General features: G+C 30.2%; 1 protein-coding gene across 2 annotated transcripts in view; it reads left to right on the top strand.

Moving 5' to 3' along the window:
* The window catches only part of LOC100213781 (TNF receptor-associated factor 5), a 73,309-nt gene that overhangs the window by 30,012 nt on the left and 16,712 nt on the right, over positions 1-26,585 (top strand). For both annotated transcript variants that reach the window (XM_065798909.1, XM_065798908.1), the window contains exon 4: positions 18,805-18,963. In XM_065798909.1, the coding sequence (XP_065654981.1) occupies positions 18,805-18,963 (159 nt within the window). The remainder of the gene's footprint in view (positions 1-18,804; positions 18,964-26,585) is intronic.

Raw genomic sequence — 26,585 nt, 5'->3', positions numbered from 1 at the left:
GCATTTTACTCGACACATGCCTTAGAATGAACTTGTCTTGCTCAATCTTTTCTCCACATTGGTAAAGTGCATCGAAAAATCCTAAAAACAAAAGAAAATATAGTTAAATATAATATAAATTATATTACAATTTTATTATATTAAATTTAAATATAACATTAAAATATTATAAATATAAAAACATTTTTATAATAAACAATAGTACTTTATTAAAAACTAATAAAATATAGCCTATATTAATAATAAAATATATAGGTCTAATCCTTAAAACAAAAAGTTATTTTTTTCAATAATAACTAGACTCGATTATATTACTATAACTATAACTATTAGACTACTGTCTAATAGTAGATCTACTAATTTTAGAAGAGACTAACCTTGTAAATCTTTCGAAACTAGGTCACCAGCCCTACACTGGCCATTACGATGTTGGCAGCTTAGTATTGGCACTTTATCGATCTTTTTATATTTTGTACTCTTATCTTTTGTTTTCTGCCATTCTTTAATTCTTTTTCGTCCTCTACCAAGTGTTACTGGGGAAGCGAATTCATCAAGGAGCTCCGATACATCTACATTGTCGTTCGACGCCATTGCAACAAAATGCTTTCACTGCGCATGCGCATAGACATAACGAGTTTTGGAAAGAATTCGTATCATGACTTACCAAGTTTTGGAAAAATGTCAATATTTTGTACTTACTTTATACTGCCATATAACAAGTTTTGCATGAAACGTTTTATTCATTAAATAGACATCGGAGAGAATTTCCAGAAAAATGAGTTATCTCATTTTTTTCATTTTTTGAAACCAGTTTTGGAAAACCGCAATCTTCAATTCCATTCCATGAAGATAAATAAAAATATGCTAAACCAGATGAGCAGTATATACATCTGCTATTATTTTCCTATCCAGGAAATATTAAATTAGTATAGTTATAGGGTGTCCAAGGTTGAATAACTGAGTCATTGTTTTTAGGAGAATCGGTTCCGTCATACATGCGTACTCTTGATTCCCTCCAATTTCCAGATTTACTGATAACATGCATTCTAATATATTTTAAATAAACACCATTACTTGCAGTGTTCAATAATATATATTCATTACCATAAGTTGTGTTCAAATATCTAAATGTGGATGAGTATAGTTTAAGATCTGAAATAAATGGGGGTACTAATGAAATATTTGCTTGTTGTGTTGAACTTATTGTAATAAAAGGTTGCAACAAATATGTAAGTGGATTTCTAGTTTTATTGTTTAATTCAATTTTTAGATTAGTTTTAAATGGTAAATCGAGTGTAAAGTATCCTCCTAATTCAATATTAGAATGCATATTACAACCTTGTAAAGAGTTGGTATAAAATGGTCCACCAAACGGAGCGAATAATAAATCACAAGGTATACTTCCTATGCAAAGCGTATTATCTGCATATATCCTAATAAATACGTTACTTGATACACTTTCATTAGGATTTGTTCCTTTAAATTCTAACCATAGTTTTCTGAGAATACCAGGACCACTATTTTGAATAAATACTGCTGTTCCATCTGTATTTGGCTCAAGAGTCTGGGATTTTACTCCCATGCATGTTAAACTTGAATTTGGTACTATTTCTAAACTGCTAGGATTAGGTATTAATGTGTCAACATAGTACTTTGTAGCAACATCATTTGGATTTGTAGGTTCTGCTACATTTATTAATTTGTTTGTATTCATGTCAATATCACTAGTTGCACTATTTTGTCCATTTCTTCTAATAAACATACTATCAGCTTGAAATACTGTTAATCCATTTGAAACTACTCGACTTGTAGTTGAATAAGTTGTTGTACGTCCGAATATATCGACAGGCATTTTATATATAAAGAAAAAAATTACCATAGATTATTAATAATATTCTGAAAATCATGTCCCTCATCTAGTTTTTTCAAAACATATAAACACAAGTGTCCACATAATGAGGTATTTCCAAATTGAACTCTTTCACTGTTATAATAAACAGGACTTTAAATAATTAACAATTTCAACAGGAGGTGGTAGCCCATAAGAGTCAAAACTTAGTTTTTTATCTCTATCTTTGTACCAGCAAATCCAGTGAAATCCTTGCGTACTTGAATCTCCTGTATTTAATATTCCACTTTCTTTTCTTTGTGTATTTTTTGGTAATTGATCTCTTACAAATACACCTTTAAAATTTTTTATTTTTAATACTTTTGCTGCTTTGATCAATTGAAAATTTGTTAGTGGTTCATTAGGTAGAATTATTCCTTCAACATTGACAAGTTTATAAATATTTTCCATTTTTATTTATAAATTATTTTTTTTCTCAAAAAATAATTTTTGGGCTCTTTGACCTATTGTCTTATTGTCCTATTGTCTTATTAACTTTTAATTTGTAGTGTCCATATTCTAATTTGTGAATTCCGTCTTTTAAAATGACTTTTTTATCATCGTCTGCACTTAATGCTATTTTATTGACCTCTTCTGTGTAAATTTCATGTGAATGTGATCTTATTACATTCATTTTCCTAACTTGATCCACTTTATTTAATAAACAATTTTTATAATCTTCATGTGTTATATGATTTTTTACAACATTTTTCTTTATTCCTTTACATTTTTTATTTTCTTTACCGTGTACTTTGTAGGAATACAATTTAGATCTTAATCCTACAAATTCTTCAATTTGTGCTCCTCCAGAATCATCTTTAAACATTCCAATTACTTTTTTATTTATTATAATTTTGAATCCTACAAGTTCTATTGCTGGATGCTTTGGATCAAATTCACTTGTATCAAATTTGCTTTCAATATCTTTAGAAATATCGGAATCAAAGTCTTCTGTTTTAATTTCGTATGTTAAAGAATCAGTATCTGTAAATAATAGTTTTGCTTGATCAGCACATTTATTCTTTATATAATCGTAATGAAATTCGTACACTAGAGTTTTACTTAAATCTAAAATACACATGCCTAAGTAAATTGGTTTGTTATACATTAATTTGGTTCTCTTCATGTGAATCGCTATTAAATTTTCATCAAATATCGTTCGACTCTCAAAATTTGGTCTTGAAGCTAATTTAACAGCTTCATTTCTATTCGTCACTAATCAAACATCAACTCTGTTGTCAATGTTCTCCATTGTTTTTCCAAATACTGAGTTGTTCATCAGTTTGAAAAAGTCTTTTTCAAAATCATTCGTTGCCTTGGTTCTTAGATTAGTATTTAGCTCAATGTATTCGCTTAACCAAGAGCTTTGTTCAAAACCTCTATGAATTTTTGTGATCTTTAGACCTAATCGTTCATGTAGTTTTAGATTTTCATAATGTACTATATACTTTCTCTTATTATTCAAGTTGGGGACTAGTTTTTCAACTTTATCGATATTTAACCTTTCAGGTGCAAGTGGATAATCATTATGTTCATCATGTAGATGTTCAGGGTAATCTAAATCTACTTCTAGTATACATGTAATTGATTTCCAGTTTTTCAACTCATCTTCATCCATCCATTTAAACCCATGTGTTGGAAGTGACTTACTCATTGCCCATCCATATAGATTATTAGCGTCTAGATATTGGATGAATGTTGATTCTTTGCTTTTGTCATATGCGTCATCCATGTATTTATTATTAGATGTTCCTAATCTATTTGATATCATACTGATTCCACCTCTTATTCCTTTCTTTATCATTAGTATCATATCGTAATTGCTCAACAGTTCTAATTTCACTTTTGTTTTCTTTAATGCTGCATCCCAAGCTAATCCTGGTGATGTGTAATACCGGATCTAATTTATAATTTTTCATGCAAACATCTCTAAAATTTTCAAAAACATCTGCTAGTAAAAGCACATCTGAAAGTCATGATAATCTCTAAATGTTTTGCAATTAAACTCCTTCCATACATTTTGTGCATGTGAGTAATCATCATCACTAATATCTTCATCGTTCAATTTAGAAAAGAACGATTCTTTTGTGGGTAATTGGGTTTCATTAAATTTATCAACAGAGTCTATCCAATCATAGGGATATACGCCTTTTTTTAGTAATAAATCTAATTGTTTCCCTGAATACAATTTTCTGATATTTTTAATAAATTTGATAAATTTTTTGATAAAAAATCTAAACTAGAAGGCATAAATCTATAACTGTCTAAGAAACGAATCTGATGCTTTATTTCAACACTCTTTCCATCTTTAACAAACTCTCCTACTTTATTCTCTCTAGAAAGCTAATATACTTTTCTTCGTTGTTTGGGATACAGCTTAATTTACCTCCTGATAATTTCTTGATAAATAAGTGAAAATCATAACCAGATAAATTATGAAATAGTACTGGGAAGAAATCTGGAATTTTATAATTTAAATTGCAATTTTGATGAGCAGCACCTCTATATTTTCCAGTAATGTGACAGTGATCATGTACTTTATCATTATCCAAATTTTTTCCGCAAATGTGACATTCAGTTGCTGCATCGAAATCCTTCTTATTTTCATGTGTATATACAATATTCTTTTTAAATTTAATCCTGTTACAAATTTTTATGATATCTTCTTGTAATCTGTCAACAAATATTTGTGCAACATCATCTGTTTCATTACTTGCAGTAAATGAAACTGGATTGCTTTGGTAAAAACTTTCATCGAAACATTTAATGCAGTAGCAGAATGAACTTGGTACATGCTTTTGATACTGTTTAGTATAGGATTCATTAGGATTTGGTTCACAAGTACTGATAGGTTTGATGAAACTTTCAAAGTCAGCATATACTACAAATGGTACTCTCATCGATCTATTGTGATTAGTAAACTGCATTGTCGATTTTGGTGGTGGAAGTTCAATATGCACTGAATCATGTGTATTACAATACGATTTGTGTTTAGATAATGATTCTTCAGAATTAAACCCAAGTAAGCAATTTCTACAATAGTGAATAGCGCTATTTCTCTTAGATGTTTGCGCTGATAGCAATCTGCTTAAACTTTTTATTAAGCAGTAATGATTCGTTTCTCCATTTAGATTTATAATAAATCTATTAAATGCTGACGATCATTATTCTTTGAAACACGTAAAGGATAAACTGAATTCTTGTATCCGTATACATTCACACTTATATCTTTATTGTTATTCTCAAATTGCATAATTTGATTTAAAGATATTGGAAATTCTATTTTTTCCCAATTAATCTTATTAGATTGTATTTTAAGTTCTTTATCAACTCTTTCAGGATTTTTATCTTTAGGATTTAATGCTCTTGTAACACACCACTTAAAGCATTCATTATCTTTATTTTTTATGTTAATGATTACCTTTTTAGTTGCTAAATTTTTGTCAAGTGGAATATAAAATTTAGCTTTAAGAGGATTATACTCTAAAGTATTTATATCTATCTTTTTAACAGAAACAAATCTCCAATTTGACCCTAGCTGTTTCTTCTCCTGTTTCCATGTTTGTTAATTTAATAGTGACTGGTTTTTTCTTAATTGTTTTTAATCTTTCGTATTTTGGATCTATTTCTTTTTTCTCTTTTACTGGATGTATTCTAGGTCTTCCAACTGATCTTTTCTCATCAACATCTTTTACTGGATGTATTCTAGGTCTTCCAACTGATCTTTTAACAGTTACCACCCATTTTCCATTGCAATCATTAGCAATGTAGCGATATTGTCAGATGTTTTTGAAATGTTATTTTCTTTAAATAAACTTTTTAAACTTTTCTTTGTATAATACATTTTTATTATATAAAGAAAAAAAATTTAAATAATTTTCAAAAAATTTAATTTTCAAAAAATTTTGCTTTAACATCAAATTTATTACCATCTGATTCAAGTTTCATCATCTTATCAGATATTACAAGAGCATATGCTTGAGTATTTGCTGGTACAGTTGTATTAAAATATGCTTTAATTTGTAGTTGTACTGTAGCTGATTTTAATTTTTCTGATTGTTTGCTAACATCAAAAACAAAGATTGGGTATAAATCTTTATAGTCAGAAGGAGTTATATTGCTGTTTGCAATAATTTCATTCATTCCATAAAATCTTTCTTTAAACATTGATGCATCTCTATAAATTCTTGGAAATTGCTGATTTGGAAATACTATTATTATAAATAATGTAAATATTTTTCAAGTCACAATGATCAAATAATGCCGAATTGACAGTTTGGTCCCCGGTAGCTCTATTTGTTTGAAATGCGACAATAACATATCTTGGAATTTCAGCACAACGTAATTGCCAACCAAATGAAGTAGCTTGTTGAACAGTTGTAGTATCACACTGACGCATTCTAAAACTTAATGGAGCTTTCACTTTTCTTTTAATTTCATAATCAATTTTTTTCTCTTCTTCAAGTGATGGTGTCACACTTGGAATAAACAATGATATTTTAGTAAAATTAACCTTTCCTGCAGCTGCAGCAGCAAGCCTAAAAATTGCATTATTATCACTTTGTCTTGTAAGAGTTATTGTATGTTTAAGTCCATAAATAACTTTGTCGTAATCATCACAGAATCCAAAAATGTGTCTTAAAGGTACGCAAAATGAAAATGTTCCATTTGTAGTTGGTTTTTGAATTATGTATTGTTGCCTTGCTTCAAACCCTGTGTTATCAGTAAGTACTGCTGTTGATGTAGTATCTTTATACCACAATTGATTTAATCCTTGCGCTAATTGAAAGTTATTTGAATAATTAAGCAATCCTAGCATTGTAGTTGCTTGACCTGGAAAATAAATAGTTTCTATATCTTGGTTTGATAATTGGTATGATATTTTAGCAAATAATTGCATAAGACTATTATTTGTAAGAGCTACTGCATCTGCATCAGCATAAGCTGATCCATCAGCTAGTTAAACTAGTTGCCCTTCAAATAAGAGATACGCTTTAGATGGAAGTGAAAACAAATTTTGTTCTGGAACGACAGTTCTTATGTCTCCAAGACTATATAGATTTGTTCCAACAATGGGTTCATATTCATAATCTTCACATCTTTCAATTCCATTATATATTACTGGAATTCTTCATCTATTAGGCTGGCGCAGATGTATTTTTAATACATTGTTTCCAGTTTAGGATGTTGAATGCTGGATCTTCTTGACTCAATGCATGGGTTTGCTTGTGTCACTGTTTTTACGACTAGGCAACTCATTCTATTATCTCCTTATGAGGGTACAGCTCTAAAACTCAGTTTTATGGTTCTGAGGCCGGCTGGTAGTCAGGTTTCCCGAACTCTGTGGTAGCTCTCAGAGAGGCTGATTCCATCAACAGCTGAAAAATATCAAAGTATTAACAGTGCCATGTTGCGCATGGATGGTGTCCCTGTTTGTACTTTTGGTGTGCATTGCGGAGGCCACATTTGGAGCCCTTTGTTACGGCTTAGGGTTTATTAGTAGTAATGAGGCAATTGCTTGGGCTATTAAACGGTGTTCTGAGTACTATCTATGCTTTGAGTCAAGTTCTTCAAACTAATTTAAAAATGAATAAAGTACCAAAAACTATAAAACACAAAAAACCATCATCATCACCAAGTTCTCTAAACCTATCATTCACTAATATTCGTGGTCTTCGAAGTAACTTTTCTTCTGTTGAGGTTATCTCTTGCAAAGTTCACCAGACCTACTTGCTCTTTGTGAGACTAATTTGAGTTCAGCTGTCTCATCTTGTGATCTTAGTGTTGATGGTTATCTTCTATCTAAAGACTTCAATAGTCACATGCTTGGCCTGGGCATTTACATTTGTAAGAATTCACCTGTTTGTTGTGAAACTAGGTTTGAATCCACAGACTATTCTTTCATGTGCTTTCGTTTAGCACCACTTCACTCTATTGCCTTTCTCTTTGTTCTATATCGCTCTCCTTCATCTCAAGACTGCACTCTTTTTGATGTTATTTCTGATCATATTGACCAAGCCCTCTCTCTTTATCCATCAGCTAATATAGTTGTTGTCGGTGACTTTAATGCTCACCACTCTGAATGGCTTGGCTCTAGTGTCAGTGACTCTGCAGGCATTAAAGCCCACAACTTTTGCCTTTCTCAATCCCTAACTTAAATAGTCAACTTTCCAACTCGCTTTCCTGACAACCCTAATCATTTACCTTCTCTACTTGACTTATGTCTTGTTTCTGATCCTAGTCAGTGCTCAGTTTCTCCACATGCACCCTTAGGTGCATGTGGAGAAACTGAGCACTGACTAGGCAACGTGGAGAAACTGAGCACTGACTGTGGAGAAACTGAGCACTGACTGATAAAATAATGACTTAATCAGTTCATAACTTCAGCTTAATTTTATGCATCATCTGAGGTTTTTTAACCTTAATAAGGACCAGCTTTAAAGAGATCAAACTGATCACAGTTTGATCTCTTTAAAACTAATATCTCATTCTTCTTCATCACCTGAATCCCCCTATTATCGAACCTCTTACAACTACAGTAAAGCTGACTGGGATTCTTTCCGTGATTTTCTTCGTGATGGCCCTTGGGTAGAAATCTTTCTACTTCCTGTCGACAAATGTGCTTCTTACATAACTTCGTGGATTCAGGCTGGCATGGAATCTTTTATTCCCTCTCGACGATTCCAGGTCAAGCCTCACTCTCCTCCATGGTTTTCCTCACACTGTGCTGCTGCGATTGCCAATTGAAACCGTTACTTCCATATTTATCAGCAAAACAATTCTCCAGAAAACAGACATCTGTTTATTACTGCTAGAAACAACTGTAAAAAGGTTTTGTCTAACACCAAAACCCGCTATTCTCAGGTCATGAAATCTCGTATCTCATCTCAAAAATTAGGCTCTCGTGACTTCTGGAGAATCTTTAATAATATCAATAATAAGGGCAAATCTATAATTCCACCTCTCTTGTATGGTTCAGACTTTGTCACCTCACCTAAAGACAAAGCCGAACTGTTTGCTAAAAACTTTTCATCAATATCATCTCTTGATTCCACTAATTGCGTTCTACCTGATATTGCCAACAAACAGGTTGATCCATTGCTTGACATTCATATCACTCCAGCATCTGTATCTAAAGTGATCTCCTGCCTAGACTCTTCTACAGCTTGTGGCCCAGACAACATACCTATTATTGTCTTGCAGAAGTGTTCTCCGGAGCTGTCGTCTATACTCTCAAAACTATTCAACAAGTGCTTATCAGAGTCTTGTTTTCCAGCCTGCTGGAAAGCCGCATCTATTATCCCTATCTTTAAAAATTCTGGGGAGCGATCTGATTCGTCTAACTACCGTCCCATAAGTCTTCTTCCTATCATAAGCATCTCGTTCTACAGCTGATTTGCTAACAGTAATAACTGACAGGTTTTATCGTGCATTAGATGAAGGTGGAGAGGTTAAGGCCATCGCTCTTGACATTTCAAAAGCGTTTGATAAAGTTTGGCATGCTGGTCTTCTCCATAAGCTTTCTTCTTATGGTGTATCCTTCAACATCATCTGAATCCTTCCTATCCAATCGTAGCATAAATGTTGTCCTCGATGGACAACACTCCTCTTCTTATTCTGTAACTTCAGGGGTTCCTCAAGGTTCTATCCTTGGCCCTATACTCTTTTTAATTTACATTAACGATCTTCCAGATATTCTCACATCTAAGGTGGCATTGTTTGCTGATGATACTGCCATTTATTCTTGTCGTTATAAGAAACCAACACCCTCTGATCGCCTGGAGGGGGCATTTGAGCTTGAAAAGGATCTCACTTCTGCTACAGCGTGGGGCTCACAGTGGCTGGTGAACTTTAATTCAGATAAAACTCAATTTTTTTCAGCCAATCATTATCGCAATAATTTAGATCTTCCTATATTTATGAACGGTGATGTACTCGATGAGTCACCTACTCTTCATCTTCTAGGATTAACTCTTACTTCCAATCTTTCTTGGAAACCATATATCAAATCGGTTGCAAAATTAGCATCTGCTAAGGTTGCATCTCTTTATCGAGCTCGCCACTTTCTTACTCTGGATTCTATTCTCTATCTCTATAAATCTCAAATCCGGCCTTGTATGGAATACTGTTGCCATATCTGGGGCGGATCTTCTAATGATGTCCTTTCTCTTTTAGACAAGGTGCAAAAACGCATTGTAAACATAGTTGGACCTGCTCTTGCAGCCAACCTCCAACCATTATCACATCGTCGTAATGTTGCTTCTCTTTCTCTTTTATATCCAGGACCGACATTTGGGAAAAATGAATATATAACGTTTTCTGTTGTTCCATTTACATAGGATGATGCTATTATATCATTTGTTACACTTATGCTATTAATACTTAAAATGTTTACTATATTATCTGATTCATGAGATCCTGTTTAATATACTTGACTGTTAAAACCAAGAATATATCTAATTGAATTTATAGGTCTAAAATCAACTTTATAATCAACTTCAATATTTAAAGTTGTTTTCAATGTGTTATTATCTGATGAACATATAATACTAGTTAACTCCATTAATAATTTTACTATTTTCACTATTTTATAATTTTTTCCACAATATACTTATTTATATCATCAATCTCTTAACTACCTTCTAGAATGTTTATATCTATCCAAGTTGCTCCATTATCTGAACTATATCTAAAATTGTTATTTGAAGAATCAACATTTGGAAAACTGTAGAATGTATCAAGACCAACTAATGATATTTCATAATCTTTATCTTCACTTAGTTGTATAATAAGAGCAAACTTCTCTTTTATATGACTACTTTTATCATTCAATATTATATACATTTTTTATATACAAAAAAATTGTTTTAAACTTTAGATGGAAAATAAAAATTATCTAATCCACTTCTATATTTTCCATTATCTATTTTAGAAGATAGATCTATGACAACAAATCCATGAGGTTCTGACCAAGCATGCTTACAAAATCTTTTAAACTTTCATATCACTAGAAACATGATCTCTATAAATATGACTTAAATTCTTTGCATCTTGAGGAAATAAGCAAATAAAATTGGCATTTTCTCTAATAGTTGGTCTAGGTAACAAAATAATTTTGTGCCAGATAGAAACAATCTACATTACTATGTCTTCCTCTTATATAATATTTTTCACACTTATTTTGTTTTGTTAATTGCAAATCATCAAATATCATCAAATTATTATTGTTAATATCAAGATCCTCAGGATTTGGTACATCTTCATCTGTTTCAAAAAACTTACACTCCATATCTGCTTTATCTTTCAAATTTTTTGAAACTTCTGCAATTACAAAATCTGGATTTGCATTAAATTTTTCTATTTGGTCTTGTAGCTTAAATAGTTCATTAATAATTTCTTTTGGCAATTTTTTTTCAAAAGATTGCTTTAATATTTTGTATTCTGGTTGAAAAAGAGACTTTCCAAAAACTTGTAAATTATTATAATCTAACCAACCAGGTCTTAAAAGTAGATTTAATAATAAAGTAGTTTTTCCACAACCCGACTTTCCAACAATAATTCCTCTTATACTTTTTGGTAACAACTTGTTATTACTTCGCTTATTTTTATTTACTTTCCATGAATAATCTATAATATCCATTTTTATATATAAGATTTTTTTTATATATAAAAATTTTTTTATATATATAAAATCTACTGTGTCAAATGTAGAAACAAAACAAATACACTAAACTTGCAAAATGTTGTGAGTAAAAACAATAGAAATATGCAATGTGGAACTTGCACTATTTGTGGAACAACAAAAACTCTATTTGTATCATCAAAAAAGGAGGAGATTTAGTGAGTTCAATTAATTCAATAACTAAAAAAATAAAATTACCATGGGCAAAGTTCCCTGGTGAAATGTATTTACCTGGAATGAACTTTGCTTGTCCTGGTACTAATTTAGATGAACGATTAACTTCTACTCCATTCTTTATATGCATATAAAGAATGGAGTAAACCTTTAGATAGAGTTGATAATGCAGCTTACCATCACGATCTTGCTTATAAATACTTCGATGATACTGCAAATAGAAATAAAGCTGATAAAATTATGATCGAAGAAATGGATTCTATAAAAAATCCAACAATACATGAAAGAATTGAACGAGGTATTACAAAACCTATTATATCATCTAAAGCAAAGTTTGGGTTAGGTCATTCAGACCCATATGAATTGGGTGTTAAAACTACTCAAAAAAACTACAACCGATCAAAGAAAAAGAAAAGGGTAAAGAATTGAAATGGACTGACAAACTTGCAAACGAACTTCATAAACCAGTTGTAAAACATTTCACAAAAAGAAAAGTGATTGTAAATGGAATCGATGAAATATGAGCTGTTGATTTAGTTGACATGCAATCTTTCTCCAAATTCAATGACGGTATAAAATACTTATTAATGGTGATAGATGTTTTTTCAAAGTATGGATGGATTGTTCCATTAAAGAGTAAAACTGGAGTTGATGTTGCTAATGCTTTAAATAAAATCTTCCATGAAAGAAAATGTCAAAAAATATGGGTAAAGGCTTAAAATTTTATAATAAGCATGTTAAAGCTCTAGGTGTTGAGTTATACTCAACTGAAAATGAAGAAAAAAGTTGTGTAGTTGATTGTTGGAATAGAACAATGAAAGATAAAATGTTTAAGTACTTTTCAGCTAATTCTACTAGAAAATATAATGACGTCTTAGATGAAATGGTAAATAAATACAACAACACAAAGCATTCTTCAATTAAACCACCAGTTGAAGCTAGCACTAAAAAGAATGAAAATATTGTTTGGTTCAATCTAAATAGAAATGTACGATCAAAGTCTGTAAGACCAAAGTTTTCAATTGGTGATAGAGTTAGGATAACTAAACAGAAAGGAATGTTTGAAAAAGGATACACACCAAGATGGACTGAAGAAGTTTTTACAGTGTCACAAGTTCAGTTCACAGATCTACCAACGTATAAAATAACTGACGATAATAGTGAAGAAATACAAGGTACATTTTATGAACAAGAAATGCAAAAAACACATCAACCCAGGATATCCATACCACTTTACTAATGACTTGTTTTCGTAAACTTAAAAACAAGTCATTAGTAAAGTGGTATGGGTATCCTGATTCGTTTAACTCATGGGTTGATAATAAAGAATTGATAAGTCTGATTTAATAGGAGTAATTTACTATTATGCGTAGGACTCCAATGAGATTTCAGTTATGAAATTATAGCTTGAAAAATTCTTCGAATTTACAAATTTTTTTAGCTCAGAGTTTGTAACCATAATATATTAATATATTATGGTTGTTACCATTATCTTAATATTTTGGTTCAGACACTTTTTTTAAGGTCCTTTGGATCCATGTAAATGCAAAGAATTTTTATGAGCTAGAAACAGCATTTCATACTAGTTTAAATGATTTATGAGAATATGGATATGTTTATAGCTAAATATGATATGAGATTATGGTTAAGGATATGGTTGAAAAAAAAATGAGCCAGAACCCATATTTTTCTGCTACTTATACTGTTTTAAACATCAAAATATCTAAAAAATAGTCATAATCAGTGAAGTAATAAGAAATATATCGTTTTTTGCGCCAAATATTTTCCTGTGTCAAAATATGGTAGATCATATGATATTTTCTGGTGATAAACGGATAGCACACGTCAGTCAATAATCTAAAAAAAAAAAAAAAAAAAGTGACACATGTTAACATAGACCAAATGCCCATCATATGTGAACTAATCATATGTGTTACAGAGGACTACCATGGGACGTGGAACTAAGTTACATGCTGAAGAAGTCGCTATGATCAAGGCACTCAAGGCTGCCAATGTATCAACGTCTGAGATATCAAAGCATATACAATGAAGTTGGAAGGTGGTTCTGATACATGTTTAAAAAGAAAATCCAACCAAAATGCTTCGAAATTAATAAAGCATGACAAAAGTAACATACTACAAGTGGCTTCAAATACCAGCTTTAGTGCCTGATAGATACACGCCCAGCAAGATATTGATGTGTCATTATGTAGGATACAAAGAACGTTACATGAAGTTAAACATCTGAGGTATTAAAGCGTATGTTAACTCTGGCGATGCAGAAACATATCATGGAGAAACGTATGGCGTATGCAAACAAACATTTGTCTTGCCACCTGATTGGGGCTCAATTATTTGGTCTTATGAGAGAAATTTAATCTTGATGGTCCAGACGGATATCAATATTATTGGCATGACTTACAAAAAGAGCTCTTGACTTTTTGTCCTGGCACCTGAATAAATAGTGGTGATGGCGTCATGATTTGGGGTGCATTTTCCAAAGCTGGATTATCTGAATTGAAGAGAAACAACCTTTCTTAGAAGAGAAACAAACAGCTGAAGACTATATTATTACACTCTGATTGCTACATGCTATATGGGCACGAGTTATCTTGCACAAAACATACGTTTGTCTTTATGCAAGATAACGCATCGATAGACCCATCAGAAATCATTTCTGATGATTTCTGATGAGTCTTAATTAATGAAACACAATGTTAAATGAGATAAATTGTTGTTAAGTGATTTTCTACTAATTTATAATTGCTCTGTTCTTTTAAGAACATTGAGCACTATATTTGTAGAATACATTTTAAAATTGTTTAAATATATATATATATATATATATATATATATATATATATATATATATATATATATATATATATATATATATATATCCCGTTAACTCAGACCCTGGATAAGTTGAAATTTTACTAAGTGGGAGAGATTTTCAATTCCCCTTGAACTTTATTAACTTACTATAAAGTTATCCGCTTAAGTTGTACCCTAGTTTAAAAACAGTACAAGTTAGCAAAGTCAAACCATTTGCTAACTTGTACTGTTTTTTGGGGTCTTTTTGGCAAAAAACTTCGCTCAACTAGGACTTTCATTTTGAATTGCATAAAAGTGCTTATATTAACAAAACTTTCAGTACTTCAACAAAAATTCTAAATTTCCCTGATACTCTTCAATTTTGTTAAACTTCAATTAAATTCTATTTGTTAATGACTATTTATTAAAAATTTAAAAACAGATAAAATTCAAATCTTAGAGCTATCAAAAATTAAATACCTTTGCATCAAATATAGTTAAATAAACTAAACATTTTCACTGGTATCTTCAACTCGGTTAATTGCTTCAATTAAATTTTATTTATTAAAAATGTCAAAAGTTAATAGAAAACCAATGAGTAGAACAATAGCATCAACAACAGAAAAATACTAAATGAACATACATAATACTAAATGAACTTGATAAAGAAAAATCATCTGTATCTATATCAAAGAAAGATTTCATTCCAAAGCAAACATTGTCTGGGTGGTCAAAAGAAATATACACAATATGTTCAAAGTAAAAAAAAATGCTTCTGCAAAAAGAGTGTGAATACAAGTCAGCCTAAATGAGGATTAGGATAAAGCATGTTATATGTGGCTTTTAAACAGCTGAGAGCAAAACATTCCTGTGGTATTCTGTGTTGATAAGTCTTGAAATCTCAGTAAGTTTGAGATTTTCTAGAAGTCTATCATAGCAAGAGCTTTGTTTAATTCATACATTCACTAAGTTGGACAATGTATATATACCCCTTCAGAGTCAGTGTTAACAGGATTCAACTGTATTACAAAAATAAATTGCATAGCAAGGAAAATAAATGTAAAAGCTTTGTGTTAGATGAATTGAAAACACAGCTTTTGTAATCTAAATGACATAAAATCTCAAAGCTTAATAAACAAAATACTATTGTATAAAAAATTGAATAAAAATAAACCACTAAAAAAATTAATATGTGTAAGGTTTTTTTAACATTTAACAAAGAAAACAATTAATAATAATATTGACCTCTTTAATTTTAATGTGGTTCAAAGAAACTAAGTGTTAACAACTCAACAAATTTACCTAAAAAAAATACAAAAAAAAATTATTACTTTAAATATGACTAAAATTAATATAATTATTTAATATAATTATTACTTTGAATACATTTTTTTTTTTTAATTAAAAAATTTGTATCTTTCTTAGATTTGCTTACCTATTAGTTCCAAGTTATAACTTTAGCTTAGAATAAATAGGTAAGCAAATCTAAGAAAGGTAAAAATTTTTGTTTAAAAATTATATATTTTATTTTTTTTTTTTTTTAATTAAAAAAAATTTTATTTCTCTTTAGCAATTTTTTTGCTGCTGGCATTTCTTTTAAAAGTTCAATGTCAAAACATGCAAGAACAAGCTTTATACCTAATAAGTTTGACATAAATATATAAAATATTCTATGCTTGGTGTGTGTTATTTATAAATTTGCTTTTAACAAATTTTCATTTTGTTTTTAAAATTGTAACTAAATAGTTGTCAATATAAAAATTAAAAATATAAAAAAATAGTTATAAATATAAAAAATAAAATATAGAAAATATAAAACTCAAATTTGAAATGGAAAAAAAACCAAAATAGTTAATTGAAAACTTAATAATTGAATCAGTGAAAATAAAAACAGTACTAGTCAAATATTTTTATTTCGAGATAATCAATGTTTAAGTTTTAAACAGTTATAGTTTATAAACTATTTACTTTGAATGCCAGTTATCTTACTTCCGTTCCCTTAGGACCTGTTAATATATTGGTAGTTCATAAAAAAAAAGTTGTTCTTGCTACAAAAATTAAATAAAATCCTTGGATAAGTGCAATTCTTTCTTGCAATCAAATTTTTACGAATTAGGGAATAAAAAAACTGCAAACTTTACATCAAAAGCTGTATTTATTAAACAATTAATATTTAAATTAACAAACAATAATCATTACAATAAAAAAAAAGTTAACTATCTTCCTCCACACGTTGCGTTTGTGGGTATGTAACATTCCAGCTTTTTAATATCATTGATTTTTTTTTTCATTTATTGCAACTTGTTTCTGATAAACTTTTTTGCTGGGCAGTTATTTGCTTAATTCGATTTTTTACAAGTTTAAAAGTTCTGGAACATACTCCATCAATAAAGTCATATGTTGTCTCATACCCCCAGGTATTGCACTGTCATTAACAAATATTTTATTATCCATAGAGAAAATGCTCGATTATGTATATTGTCTCTAATGGGTTTTGGAGCTTTTTTATAAACAGTAGGCCACCAATCTTTGAAATTTAAAATGTCCTCTCGCATGATCTTTGTAACTGTAAATGGTTCAGATTTTTTTTTCTACAGACTGTCAAATCAATATACTCATCCACAAGGTAGATGCAATCATGCTTTCATATATTTCTTTTGATAGTACCAAAGTCTCGATCACAGGGAAGGAATGAGTGTCCCTGCGTAGGAAAAAAAAATGTGTTAACTTGACGACGTTCAAGTCTGATTATACGTTCTTGAAATACTTAGGTACTCATACTCATACTTAATTTTAATTTGTCAGATCGGGGTGTCAGATTGGGGTGTTGCTTTATAAACAAACTGTGTATTGTTTTAATATTTTGCTAGGCAAATATTTCAAAGTTTTAGAAGAATAATAAAATGTTTTTACTGGGAATGACTCAATATGTGCTCTAAGTTTAACAATAAATTCATCATTGATTTAAGATAGTCTATTGTTGTGCTTTCCACATCTATCTTTAGCTGACACTCCAGATAAGAGAATATTTGTTAGTCCCTGTACTTGAATATGCGATATGGCATGCAAACTTATGAAGGCATGTTTACATACAGAAATGTGATTACTGTTTTTAATAGCAAAACATAAAAAAGTACTTGCTCTAGGTTTTGAATTTGTTGCACCAACTTCAGTTCTTGGACGGCATCTGATGATAGGTTTGTGTTCAGTTAAATGCGGTAGTGGTGTAGTGGTACAGCACTCGCTTTATAAGCGAATGGTTCCGAGTTCGATTCCCACCACGTCCCTGATAGTACCGCGCTTAACTTGTTTCTCCGCGCAGCAGACTTGTTCTTCAAGGTTCGTGTTTCAGAGTTATAGGGTTGAGAGAGGGTTATAACCACAAGTAGCCTCCTTATCTGTTGTGGCCTTCTCGGCCTTGGGGAGGTGAATTACAAATAAAAAAAAAAAATCTGAGTAAAAAGGTATCAGCCTCATTTTTACATTTACTGTCATACAAATTGCAAATAATTGTCTTTATATCTTTATCAATAAATTTCTTCATCCACTGACGTTTACAAACACAATCTGATCCAGTAGTTTTAGCTTCTATTAACTTACCTGACGTGCTAGTATAAGGTAGTCCTTTTTGGCGGGCTTGCTTTATCTTTTGTCGTCTCCAGGTTAGAGGATTTGCTTCATGTTTTTTTTTTTTTATTGGTGATTTATTTTGTTCATCGAATGTTGTTTCTGAATCACTCATGATTATTAAACAGAATTTTCCAACAACAATTCAAAAAATCTTTAATAAATATTTAACTCAAATTAAACAAAACAATAATTAACTATTTATCAATCATCTAAGTTTGTACTAAACTGACAATTATAGACTTGGGCGCATCCTGGTAATAGAAATTATTAAACTTTGTTTGTCACTTTATAAGAATTGAGTAGAAAATCAGTACTAGTCCTGGACAAGTATTGTTCTTTAAATAGTTTAAATCTACTTTATGGTTAAAAATAATGAAAGAAAAATGAACTAGTATTATTTTCGAAATACATAGAGAAATCAACATAAGTTAAATGAAATTATGAAAAAAAGTGCAAATAACAAAAAATGGACTAGTATTGTTCTTCTTCTCACCAATTCAATTGTGAATCTTTTAAATGGTAAAATATATAAATTTTAAATTTGAAAACAAATTTTAATAAACAAAACAAAAAAAAAGTTCACTTGTTTATAAAAAAAATTTGAATTTGTTTTTAGAAACACCTTGATGGATGCAACTATGTTAAGATAGATTGCAAAATGTGTAATAATCAGATTCCAAAAATAAATATGAAGGTTCACCAAAGTGAAGAATGTTTATATCGTTCGATTAATTGCAATGATTGTGGTATAGATTTGAAGGCAAATGAATTGGAGGTAATTGTTGACTTAAAATTATTATAATATAGTTGACTAACAGACTAATAAATAAATCTTATTTACAGCAAATGGTTTTGAAACAGTATAAATGGTAAAACAAGGTTTTCTGATGTTTAACCACCTTTTTATTTCCATTTCCAGATTAATTTCAAATTATAGTTTTTTAATTAATTTGATACTGTATTTGTAGTTTATTGGATTTGTGAAGGTCCTAAAACTTCTACAATCCGTATTTGAACCTTGTACAATAGAGAGAGGGCATTGTTTGAATTTTCATACCAAATATACCAAAAGTATTTCATAGAGAGAATAAGAGAGTTACAGAGATAGAGAGTTAGGAGTAATAAGATGGTGATCCTGATAAATAAGCCTTAGCAAATGCTAGATATGGATTGTTTAGAGAAGTCAGAAAGATAATACTTGAATAAGTAAAGGTATCAGTAAAATTGTTGTCATTTATCAATAAATAAGTAATATTGTGATAATTATTAGCAGTAAACGAGTTTTGTTTGGGTTTTAATTCACCATCCACAGCAAGCATTAAGCTGTCATATGATGGCAACTTATGGAAGCGATTAGCATAACAAATTGTACTGAAAGTCTTTGATATATTTAGAGCAAAAACTCTTGACTCAACACTTTCTCTTAATACATAACAGAATCTTTTTGTTATTATGAGGTTGTCTAACACTGCTAAAGAGCAGTCTTAAACAACTGTATAATCACATTATAGGTGTCAAAATAAGTCCATAACATTTTTTTGTTTTATTACTATAAAACTCTTAATAAATTCATTCATAATACAAATGATATTATCCAAGTTTTTTTTAGTTTGTAATAAACACTTTCACCTCATTATTCTGCATAGTTACCAAAGCATATCTTGTTGTTTTTGATTAAGGGGAGGCTGTGAGAGAATAAAGTATGTATTTTCCACAGAACTATTATCTATTATATATATATATATATATATATATATATATATATATATATATATATAAACATCTTCGCTTCCAACAAGGCCGGAAGCAACCACTAATTAGAGTTGGAAGTTACTGGAAAAGAAAAGATGACGGTTATAGAGCAAGATAACAATTGACAGACGACTTAAAGGATTGCAAATTATATGAATCAGAGAAGCAAGATGAAGGAAGCGAATTCCAAAGAACTGATGTTTGAGTTAAAAAACTAGACAAATTAGAGTTTTTGGAGCACTTAAGAACAGTCGCAGAAAAAAGAAGAGACTTATTGAATGACGAGTAACACAAGAATGAATTTTAGTAGACGGGACAGGAGATGCTAGCTCTTTAGAGCGGTACCCATTTTAGTATTTGTAGAAAACAGAAAGGGAAGCAACATTACAAATGAGCATAAGTAGGTTCAACTATGATTACAATGCATTTTTGCATCTTGTCTAAAAAAGGAAGGGCATCATTAGAAGATCCACCCCAGATATGGCAACAGTATTCCATACAAGGCCGGATTTGAAATATATAGAGATAGAGAATAGAATCCGAAGTAAGGAAGTGTCAAGCTTGATAAAGAGATGCAACCTTAGCAGATGCTAATTTTGCAACAGGATAACCTGACCTGACAGTAATTTTAGACAAAAAAATAATTTGTATATAGTTAAAAACCAAAATATCAACTTTTAAAGTCTTCAGTTTTAACAGAAACTATTATATCCAGTTTTAAACCAAACACTGATTGAATTCACTAATAAAAACTTACACAAACAATTAATTATTAGTAAAATCATTGCAGTTAAAATCAACTAGTAGTCGTAAGCAATTAATCAATTAATCAAATAATAAAAATTAATTGTTGATTGGTTACATTTTTATTATTTGATTAATTGATTAATCGCTTAATTATAACAATTTCTCTTGACGAGAAGATATTTGTGTCTTAATGTAGATTGTTCAGACAAACTTTTTGGTCTTGGAGCAACTAGAATAAATGGTTCAATGCCTTTTGAAAGAGCAGTTGATATTGTTATTGAAAAGTTAGCTGATTTTGGCTTATATTTGATCAATGATATTTTTGAGGGTGTTACTAATGGTGCTTCAGTCATGAAAAAAAAAGGACAAGAAATTGAAGTTACCCACCAACTTTGCTATTGCCATGAAATTTATCTTCCGTCATGTGATATTCTTTTTAAGTAAAAGGCTCAGCAACAGCAACTGGAGAATAACAAATTATGGAAAAGCTAAATTAAAATAAAGTATCTTATTCCGAACCTGATGATGAAAATGAAGAATGTAGGAATGAGGAAAGTATCTGCTTTGTTGATAAGGAAATCAATTTAATGAGGACTATAGTATTATTACATCAAAGATTCGTAAAATTCTCAAGCTTTTTAGAAAATCACCAATTAAAAATGATACCCTTTAAAACATTTGTAGATCAGATTTAGGAAAAGAGGTTAGACCTATTTTGGATACTAAAACAAGATAAAATTCTTTAATCAGTATGTTATAACGATTTTTGGAGTTGAAAAATGTTATTGGAAAAGCTTTTGTAGATATATTCAGAATAGATTTGATTTTATCAGAAGAAGAAATAAAACACATTTCTGATATTGTTCAGGCTCTTCATGTTGTAGAGTTAAGTGTTATGGCGTTGGGAAATGACTGTGATCTAATAAAATCTGATAAAATTATTTTGTTTTATCAAAATATTAGAGAACAAAATACTAAAATTGGTCAAAAACTATTAAAAGTAGTCTCTGAGAGAATTACTGAAAGAAGACATTTTGTTATTGCTGGTTTACTATACTATTTACATAATGCAGATGATGATTTAAATCATATTCAGAGTTATCAGGTAATCTTTTAAAATTTTTACATAAAAATGAAATTGCTAAATTAGCTTGAGATGTTTTCATACATTTGTTTCTACATGAGGAAGTAGAAAACAAATAAAAGCAAAATATAAAGTTAATTCATGAATCCCATTATAATGTGGAGCTCAGGTGAAGTACAATGTTTTCAAGTTAAATTTCTTAAACTTAAATTTCTAAGTAAATTAAGCAAGGATTTATAACATTCTTGAATGACTGCATTTTCAATGTTTTTTTGATCATAATTTTTAGGGCAGCCATTGTCCCGTTTTTTACATGAGAGAGCACAGGGCTTAACTTGTTGAAATTAAAATTTTTATTGAGTTCTCTATGGAAAAGACCTCAACAATCGCAACCCTACTAATATATATCTATGGAGCCCAATGTTGTAAGTTTCACTCTTTTGAGAGGACTTTCTTCTTTACAAGACAGGTATATTCTCCTTCACAAAGGCAAAAATTGTAAATATGTTGATTTCTGTTGTATTCTTGACATTAACTGCCTGATCACCATCTGCAATTTCCACTGTTTTACATTTATTTAAAGTATCTAGAGTTTCCTTCAATCCAGTCAGTGCTTCTACAACACCAGTTAGATATATGTATATAGCATAAAACATAATTTATTTTATAACTGTTTGATATCTGATTTACTTAATTTGATTTATCAAAAATAAATTAAATTTTAAATTAAAAAATAATTTACAAAATTAAGATTTCTACCCAGAGACCTCATTGTTTCTACCTGTAGACTACATCATTTTTACCTATACTCCACATCATTTCTACCTGTAGAACACAAAATTTCTACCCATAAACAACATTTTTACCTGCAGATTACATCATTTTTACCTGTAGACCACAATATTTCTAACAATAGACTCAAATCTATCCGGAGACCACATGTTCATGTGGTCTACAGATTTTGTTCCTCCAAATGATTATTTAATATATGATATTGTTTCCTACAATGTTGTTGATATTGATATTTTCTATGATATTGTTTAAAGCTTTACTTTTGTAACAATGATGAAACTCCTCTAAAGTTAGTGATAACTATTTAATAAGTTTAAAATTTAAAATTACATAAGAAATAAAAGCATTAAAAACCTATCATTAATTTTCTTAAAATAAATTCTTTTCAACTATAGGAAGAAGATTGATGGAACAATAGTTAGAGGAGTCAGATTGCTCTCCAGATTTTTTTAAAATAGAGATGCCGCAGATCTTCAGAAATTTTGAAAAACAGATGTCAGCTATCTCAGGTAGGATAAAAATTGTTTGTCAGTTATATCAGGTAGGATAAAAATTTAGTGAATCAAGAGATAAGATTGATGAAAGGTTCTTAGCAAACAATTCAGTTTTATCTTTTGGTGAGATATCAAAATCTGAACGATGCAAGAGAGGTGGAATAACAGATTTGCCCTTATTATAGACACTGTTAAAGATTCTCGAGAAGTCTTGAGACCTTAATTTTTGTGATGAAATATAAGATTTCATGAACTGAGAATAGCGGGTTTTGGCTTTAGACAAAACCTTTTTACAATGGTTTCTAGCAATATTAAACAGACGGCTGTTTTCTGGAGTATTATTGGAAATTGCATTAATACAATGTGAAGAAAACCATAGAGTGAAATCTTTTATTCCTTCTCAACAATTGCAATGGCATGGAATCTTTTATTCCTTCTCAACAATTCCAAGTCAAGAGTGAAGCTTGACTTGGAATTGTTGAGAAGGAATAAAAGATTCCATGCCAGCCTGAAGTGGAGAAGTTTCATAAAAAGCACATCTGTCAGTAATAAGATTAAAGATTTCTACCAATTGTCAGTTTTAATGTAGTTGTAAGAGGTACAATGATAGGGTTCCATGATCAGAGGCACCTTAGGGTGAATGAGGAGAAACTGAGCACTGTCTTGGAACTGAAACTAGACATAAGTCAAATAGAAAAAGTAGATGATTTGTATTGGCTGGAAAGCGAGGTGGAAAGTTGACTATTTGTGTTAGAGATTGAGAAAGGCAAATACCTGCATAGTCACTAACACTAGATTTAAGTCATTCAGTGCGCTGAGCATTAAATTCACCAACAACAATGATATTGGCTGACGGATAAAGAGAGAGGTCTTGATCAATTTGATCAGAAATAACATTGGAAAGAGTGCAAAGTTCACCAGACTTACTTGCTCTTTGTGAGACTAATTTAAGTTCAGCTGTCTTATCTTATATTCTTACTGTTGTTGTTTATCTACTTTTAATCTGTAAAGATTCCAATAGTCACATGCTTGGGCATTTATATTCGTAATTAATTTAATTGAATCTTTTGTTTATCACCAACTTAATCTATTACCTTTCTTTTTGTTCTTTTGCTCTCCTTCATCTCAAGACTGCAAGAAATAAGACTCAACAGAAAAAAAGTTATATATATGCATATATATATATATATATATATATATATATATATATATATATATATATATATATATATATATATAGAGAGAGAGAGAGAGAGAGAGAGAGAGAGAGAGAGAGAGAGAGATTGTTGCATTTGGGAGTACGACTGACAAATAGCCTGACTTGCAACAGAGTGCTGCTACATCTACTATCTTTTAGCCTTACTCCAACATTTGCGTGTTGGACAAAAGTCAAAACCATTAATTTAATTACAAATTAATCATTTTTTTAAAAAACCACAAAAACGCAAATTTAATTGACCAGAATGTTTTTAAAAACATTCTGAATGTTTTTAAAACATTCTGAATGTTTTTAACAATATAAACAATGTTTTTATTTTAATTTTTTTTAATAAAATGTTTTTATTTTTAATTTCTTTAATAAAATGTTTTTATTTTTATTTTATTACTGTAAATCATGCGCGGAGTGTTGCTACATCGACTGTCTTATAGCCTGACTCGCAAGGTAGTGCTGCTACATCAACTGACAAAATCTATCTACAAAAATCTACTTTCTTTGAACCAAACTGGGTTCCCTTAATTTTTTGGTTCAAATAATTCCATAGATTTTCTTTGGGGTTAAAATCTTAGCGCAATTTTGCTGGTATGCTTGGGATCATTATCTTGTTGGAAGATGAATGAGTCCTCAAGCCCCATTTCCTCTACAGATTGTTGTAGATTATTCTCTAAAATTTCAACATACTTTATTTCAGTCAATTTTTCATTGATTAGCACCAAATTTCCTACTCATTTGTTGCCAAAAGACCCCATAGCATAACGTTACCACCGCCATGTTTTATTGTGGTGTGGATAGGCTCTATATCTAGTGGTTTTTTAAAGCTTTTCCAAACTTTTGGTCGCTTTTAGTAATTTTCCAACTTAAATTTTGTTTCATCACTTCAGATTATTTTTTTCCAGAAGTTCATAGACTTAGAAACATATTTTTTTGCAATCTGCAATCTATGGACTCTGTTCTTTTCTGAGATGAAGGGCTTTCTAGTCATGTGAGACCCATTGAATCAGACTGATTTTATTCTCTCCAAAACATTGATATCAAGTGTTTCTTTAATCTTCCTAGCCAACAGAGTTGGTTCCTTTGTTATTTCTCATAGAATTCTGTTATCGTTGTGAAATGATGTCTTTCGTGGGCGGCCTCTTCTCTTTATATTTTCTACAGTATCATGCATTTTATATTTTTTTATTATTGATTGTACACTAGCTTTACTTTTTTTTTACTTTTGAGCTATTTTAGGGAAACCTCTCTTATGGTCATCCACAATTAATTGTCTTAAATCCTAACTGATTTCTTTTGTTTTAGGCATTTTAATGAATATTAGGACGTTTGTAACAAATTCACTATCACGTAAATTAAAGTCACAAAATAAAACACTAAACAAAATATTATTCAAACAGTTTCATAAATTAGAAAAAAATTCATACCAAATAAACTTAACACCATCATATGAATATTATGCTGATTTTGCAATATAAATATAACTTCGTAAAATAGGGATTCCTTGATTTGAAAATGATAGATTGCATATATATATATATATATATATATATATATATAATATATATATATATATATATATATATATATATATATGTATATATATTTGTTTTTGACTTTATATTGTTGGATGAGGTTGCCTTGTAAATGTCTATTAAGTAGAGAATTGAGTCAGAGTTTAATGCATCTCGTCTTGACAACCTCCTGTTCTATTAAAGTTGGTGAATTAAAATGTGATGAAAGTTGCGCATTCCTTTATGACTATTATTTTAATGACTATTGTAGTTTTATAATTGTCATGGGAATTATAACTGTATTTATATATGAATTTATGTAATAGAACAGAAGGTTGAAAAACGCTCAGATAGTTGTTTTTAATATATTTAAACCAATGCAAGAATGCAACAAGCTATTTCAGCCATTATGCCACCAGTATTTGATGGCAAATATCAACGGTTTATCTGTCAAATGCGAATATATATTGCAGCAATGGACATTGGCAAAGCAAAGTGCAGACATTGTGCCACCACAATGTCTGCATTAGAAGTTCTATACTTGCTATAACATGTCTGCATTAGAAGTTCTATGCTTGCTGGCATGCCCAGAAGGCAATTCAGTGACTTCCTCGAAGAGATCAATGAAGATATTATGAAGCTTTTATAAACCAAAGTCATCTTTAAATCTAAGCTTTAAATTTGCAACAATTAAAAAAGCAAGTAATGAGAGTGTGACAGAATTTTCACGACAGATTGCCAGAGCTACTGAAGGATGCAAATTTATAGATAAAGATGACAGGATGCGCGACCAATTTATAACTG

The sequence above is a fragment of the Hydra vulgaris genome, chromosome 06 (assembly GCF_038396675.1).
Source record: "Hydra vulgaris chromosome 06, alternate assembly HydraT2T_AEP".
In the NCBI taxonomy this organism is placed as follows: Eukaryota; Metazoa; Cnidaria; class Hydrozoa; order Anthoathecata; family Hydridae; genus Hydra; species Hydra vulgaris.
Note: the sequence above shows the minus strand (reverse complement) of the source record. Positions and strands in the feature narration are given on the sequence as shown.